The sequence below is a fragment of the Sarcophilus harrisii genome, chromosome 3 (genome assembly GCF_902635505.1).
Source record: "Sarcophilus harrisii chromosome 3, mSarHar1.11, whole genome shotgun sequence".
Classification (NCBI taxonomy): Eukaryota; Metazoa; Chordata; class Mammalia; order Dasyuromorphia; family Dasyuridae; genus Sarcophilus; species Sarcophilus harrisii.
Window position 1 is genome coordinate 59,644,682 of NC_045428.1, and position 5,959 is coordinate 59,650,640.

Sequence of the window (5,959 nt, forward strand, 5' to 3'; positions counted from 1 at the left end):
GGCTCCTCAATCAGCAATTTTCCTTTTTTAAATCCAATCTGATAATCTGTACTAAGCTTGTGTAAAAGCTGTTTAAGTTCCTACAATGAAATTATCTATTTGATTTTTTTGTAAACTCTTCTATACCTTCATTGGTTAAGAATTCCTGAATAAAAAATAAAGATACTATGTAAATCTAACCCCCAATGGAAATAGCGATGTAAAAATGTCCAAATAATTGAAAATTCCAGGGTTTATAAATTCTTTTATTGTTAACTCTTTGTAAAGAATGGAAAGGCTGATCCATAAGGTGACATCTGTGAAGTCAAACACCTGATTCTTTTGAAGAAATAAAAGAAAGGGATTGAAATCTTCAACTTTTCCCTTCATTTTTGGCATCATGGAGCTGCAGCTAGTGAGTTCTTAGAAGGCCTAAGAATACAGTGAAAATCTCTTGTCTTTCAACTGATTTCCATGTCCTTTTGAATCTGATGGCAAAACTAAAAAAGAAATGAACAAATAAATTGTTTTAGCAGCTATTTGAGTAATCCCTGACTTTAATATTTACTATCTTCCCAAGTCACATTTCATGTACACTTTTTATGATCAGTCATTAAGACAGGAAGGGAGCAAGGGACAGAGCAGTGATTCTTACCTGACACCGGGTCCACAGAGAATTTTTACCAATCCACATATATTTTTGCCAATGGTTCTTCTCAGAACTTAAGGAAACTGATTCTCTGTGCTTTGGGATTCCTGATCTTATATTTTATACCTTGGGCTTCCGCTCTGTTATTTGTATCTTTCCCCATAGCATCCAGTCTGTGTCTCAGGAGCTAAGACTGTGTGTGGGGTGTGGGAAGGAAGGGGAAAGGACAATGGCCTTTGAGAAATGAAACATTATTTTCAGTGGCTTAAAGTGTGGTTTAGGAAGGGAAGCATGGTTAATGGGAGTAGCCCTGCCCTAGGAGTGATGAGATTTGATTTCTAGTTACTGGGTCTAAATTTCATTTTAGAATGAAATATAAACTTCTCTCCTTGATCTTTGAAACTTTCACAATTTGGCTACATCCTATCTTCCCAGAATCATTTTACTTTATTCCTCTTAATATACTTTATATTCTAGTGAAATGGGCTCAATTTCTCTTTCCCAAATTACTGGATTTTTAGCACAAATTATATCTCATCCCTGGCACTCCCTGCCCACCCTTGCCTTTTTAAAATAAAAAGTTTGATAAATATGGATAAAAGTTTTAACTCCCTATGCAAGAACCTTCCTTCAAGACTCAGCTCTTGTTCTACCTTCCGAAGGGAGCTTTCCCTGATTTATCTCTCACCTGTTCAAGCACATCTGTTCCATATTGGATTCCCTGTGTTGGGGCAGGTAGGTAGCTCAGTTGATAGAGTGCTGGGACTCTTCTTAGCTATGTTCCGCTGATTCAAAGCTTAATCCTGAATGAATATCCTTCCCTTAGTCCAAGTATCTTTCCTTTGCTGTGATTAAACCTCCTTTGTTAACTGTTATATGAATTATGAGCATCTCATTTTGTTCTATTTTTAGACCCCGACTACCAGGGGACTAATTTGAGGTAGACCCAGACCATAACCAAGGAGATGGTTGTTATCAAGACCAGAATGGAGAGAAAAAATGTCCATTTTTGATAGAAATTGGAAACTGGATAATTGGGAAAATGGTAGAATAAATGATGGTACATGAATTTAAGTGAATGTGACTGCGCCCTAAGGAATGATAAATATGAAGGATTCAGGGAAACACAGCAATATGGCAGAGCCAAGAGAGGACATCCACAAGCACGACAATAATACAAATAAAGTCAGCATGGCTAGACAGGCCAAATTCTAGTTAAATGTGACAGTGAACTGATAGTTAGCGAACACATTTTTCCCCTCCTTTGTACTAATGATGACATTGTTTTGAGGGAATGTACTTTCCAAGATATTTGTTGAGAAATATCTGTTCTGTTTGTCTTTTCAAAACAAAATATATCAATAAATTTAACAGATTCTCTGGCAAATGATCCTTTTGTCTTGATATCATTGGCAAACATGGTGTATCTCCTCAATGCAAAATGATGGGGCCGGGGAAGAGGAGAGGAGGGATCAAGGAAATCTTCAAAACTGGGGAGTGAAGGAGGAAGTGTTTAAATTCAATCTTTTCTTAGTAATGAATTGACTCACATTCAAGTCCAACAGCCAAACAGTTTGTGTGTGTGTTGATGCAACCTTAGACTGCATGTCACTAATGATATATTAAAGAAGATTGGCCTTCTCCCTGATCCTTGTAAAACTTGAATTTATTATTCAGTTCCATGAGGATTCTTGGCCACAAACTATAAATCTAACTTTTTCCTGCTGTTTAATTTTAAGTTCTCTCACGGGCTAAAACTAAGAGCCCATGTTCCTTTCTGATTCCAAGTTTCAGGATTCTGTGATTCTGCTAATGTGTCTTAACTCACACATTTGGTTTGATTCTTTTTTTTTTTTTCCTTCTATGATGATAATGTTCATTCACTCATTCTACAAGCATTTATCAAGTTTCTACTGTATGTAGAGTAATTATTCTTGGTAATAGGAAGATAGTAGAGAGATATCCAGCCTTGAGCCCTTGGAAGCTTACAGACTGCTAGAGGGATGAGATACAAGCATTATAAGCAAAGATAAATACAATACACAATAGAGAGAGGAACTGAGAGGGTGATTTTATTGATATTGGAAATTCCCATATGGGGGGAACTTCTCTTACCAAAGCAGGTTAGCTAATACTTGTGCACATATACACACACGATGTGTTAGAGACAGAATCCAAAGCCGGGGTCTTGTTGGCTCAAAGACCACACGCTATCCATTATACCACATTGTCTCTAATATTCCTCATACTCAGTATTATAATTATAATTCTGAAGAAATGGATGCTCTTGTGACTGGGATAAAATGTGAAATTTTCCTTGCATATAAAGCTTTCTATAATCTGGCTTAAATCTAATTTTTTCAGTCTTATCACCATTTTATATCAGTCTTATATCATATCATGTATTTTTCCTCTGATTGGATCTCTAGTTGTCTTGTTTTGAGACTTACCACTGGATTCCAATGACTGCAGGAGAGAAGGAAGCTGATGACTGTATGTAGCTCACCTCACTTAAATCCAATTCTTAAACTAGTCTAAGATATCCCTCATGTTAAATCATTAGTCCTCTTTGAGAATGAAGGACAGACTAACTGTTCCCCACACTTAATATTTCATATGCTATCCCTATGCAATTATATAAGCAGTTCCTAGGAATAGCTTCAGACACTTACTAGCTGTGTGACTCTAGGAAAAATCATTAAACTTCTGCCTTCCTCAGTTCTCTTAACTGTTAAATGGGTATAATTAATTGAACCTACTTAGTAAGGTTGCGACGATCAATTGAGATAATATTTGCAAAGTGGTTAACATAGAAAGTACCTGGCACATAGTAGGTTCTCTATAAATTCACATTCCTTTCCCTTCCTCAATTCTTTCTTTCATGGTTGAGTTCAAGGCCTTCTATTCTTGAAGCTTCCCCTGCATCTGCACTATAATGTTCTTTTGTTCCTTAAATTGTCTGGCATTTTTATCCATCTATATTTATGTTCAATTCTTCCAGCAGAATGTAAGCTCCCTGAGGCAGGTATCTTTTGCCTTTGTATCCCTAGTGTTTCTTGCTCAGCACTTAGATGCTGCACTAATTTAAGAACTTTTTGCAAATCATTGTCCTGAGATTTATAATGAGCACATCTTTGCCCCACAGCTTTAAGATGGAAGTATTTATTCTTTTATCAACATTCTCTGATATGTCTGTAAAATGAAATAACTGTCAAATGATTATGAAAATTGCCTAAAAAATTCAGAGACGATTGAAAATTCTTATGAGAGGTCTAAACAATGCAAGTATTTCCTAGTGGAGGTGGGAGTGAATGGGGGAATCTCAGCCTGACCCCATAAATCTCAAGTTCTGCCCAAGGAAGGTAAACAAACTGTCATTTCCTCCTCTTTATTGGTTGTTTACATTTACTTGACAGGGACTTATTAAGCGTCTAGGCTATGTAATGCACTGATCTAGGTGGTGGGGAAAAGGCCTCTGCCCTCATTAAGTTTATGGTCCAGAAGGGAAGATAAGACAGCCACACAAATCATAGATCATAGATTTAGAGCTGCTGGAGACCTCTGAGGTCATCTAAATCTAATCTAAATCTCCTTATTTTATGGATGAGGGAATGCACCCTTAAAGTTTATATGGTATACCCAAAGCCCACAGGTGGCAGGGCTGAAATCAGAACCAGGTTCAGTGTCTTCAAATGCAGCAGATTATGTCCTCAGAGGCTAACTTTGGTTAGCAAAAAAGGAATAGGAAGTGCTTTGAAATTGTATGAGGAGACACTATCTTTTAGTTTGCTGTGTCTGCATAGGTATATGTGTATTACATATAAATATACACATGTATGTGTATGCATGTGTATTACATACAGTATACACATGTGTACATGCATAGATATGTGCATTATATAATATATGCTTGTGCACACACATTCATGTTATTATAGACAGATCCACGTATATATACCTGCAGTTTATTACATATAGATACATATGTGCACATGTATGGCTATGTATTATACATGCATATATAATATATACACAATGTGTATATTTATATATGTATTATTATAATATATAGATACACACGTGTAATGCACACATCATATATACACATGTGTAATGCAAATGTGCACATTACACACATACATAAGTGTACATTATATATGTGTATATAGCATGTACGTACATATGTATGTACATATATAATGCACATTTATGTATGAGAAAGAGAGACAGAGAGAGCGAGAGAGAGAGAGAGACTGAGAGACAGAGAGACAGAGAGAAATGCATCTGTACATTGCATGTAGACACATATCGATCTGCATATTATATAGATACACACACATGTGTAATACATATATGTGCAAGCATTATATAGGGATATACACATATGGAAATATGTGTATAATATATAGACACACATATGTGTGCATTGTATGTAGATATAGGCACATGTGCATTATATAATGTGTACATGAAAATGCATTTGTGTGCACTGTATATGCACATACTTGTGTATTATATATAGATGTACACACATGTGTGCATGCATATGGGTGTGCACACTATATAGGTATATACACATGTATATGTGCCTTCATATGTGTGTACATATACAACCTGTGTACATGCATCTGTTTTTGTATGTCTTGTATATAGATACATGCATGTATGTATTAAATGTAGATATACAAAATCTGTACATGCATACTATATATACACACATGTGTACATGTACCTCTATTTGTGTGTATTCTACGTAGACATATGCATGTATGTATATATATCATACATGTTTTATGAACACATACACACATACATGCACCTGTATTTTGTGCATTACATATAGATATGTGCGTGTATTATGTAGAGATATACACATGCATATATGTGTGTTATATAGATATATGCATATATGTGTATTATATATAGACACACATGTGTACATGAGTATGTATTTGTATGCAGTGTACACCCATATATGTGTATTATATATAGATGTACACACATGTGTGCATGCATATAGGTGTGCATATCCTACAAATATATACACATGTCTATGTGCATCTATATATGTAGCATATATACATGCATGTATACATGCACCTGTATTTTGTGCATTACATATAGATATGTGCATATATGCATATTATGTAGAGATATACACATGCATATATATGTTATATAGATATATGCATATATGTATTATATATAGACACACATATGTGTACATGAATATGCATATATGTGTGTACACTGCATATACACACATATCTGTGTATTATATATATGTGTGTGTGTGTGCATGCATATGGGTGTGCACATCCTACAACTATA

The 5,959-nt window shown here is 35.3% G+C and overlaps 1 protein-coding gene across 1 annotated transcript in view; it reads left to right on the top strand.

The window, feature by feature from the left end:
- The first annotated feature begins 379 nt into the window (after positions 1-379).
- LOC116422520 (collagen alpha-1(I) chain-like) overlaps positions 380-5,959 on the top strand; it is an 8,085-nt gene continuing 2,505 nt past the window's right edge. The window contains exon 1 of the mRNA XM_031961134.1: positions 380-394. Within this exon, the coding sequence (XP_031816994.1) occupies positions 380-394 (15 nt within the window). The remainder of the gene's footprint in view (positions 395-5,959) is intronic.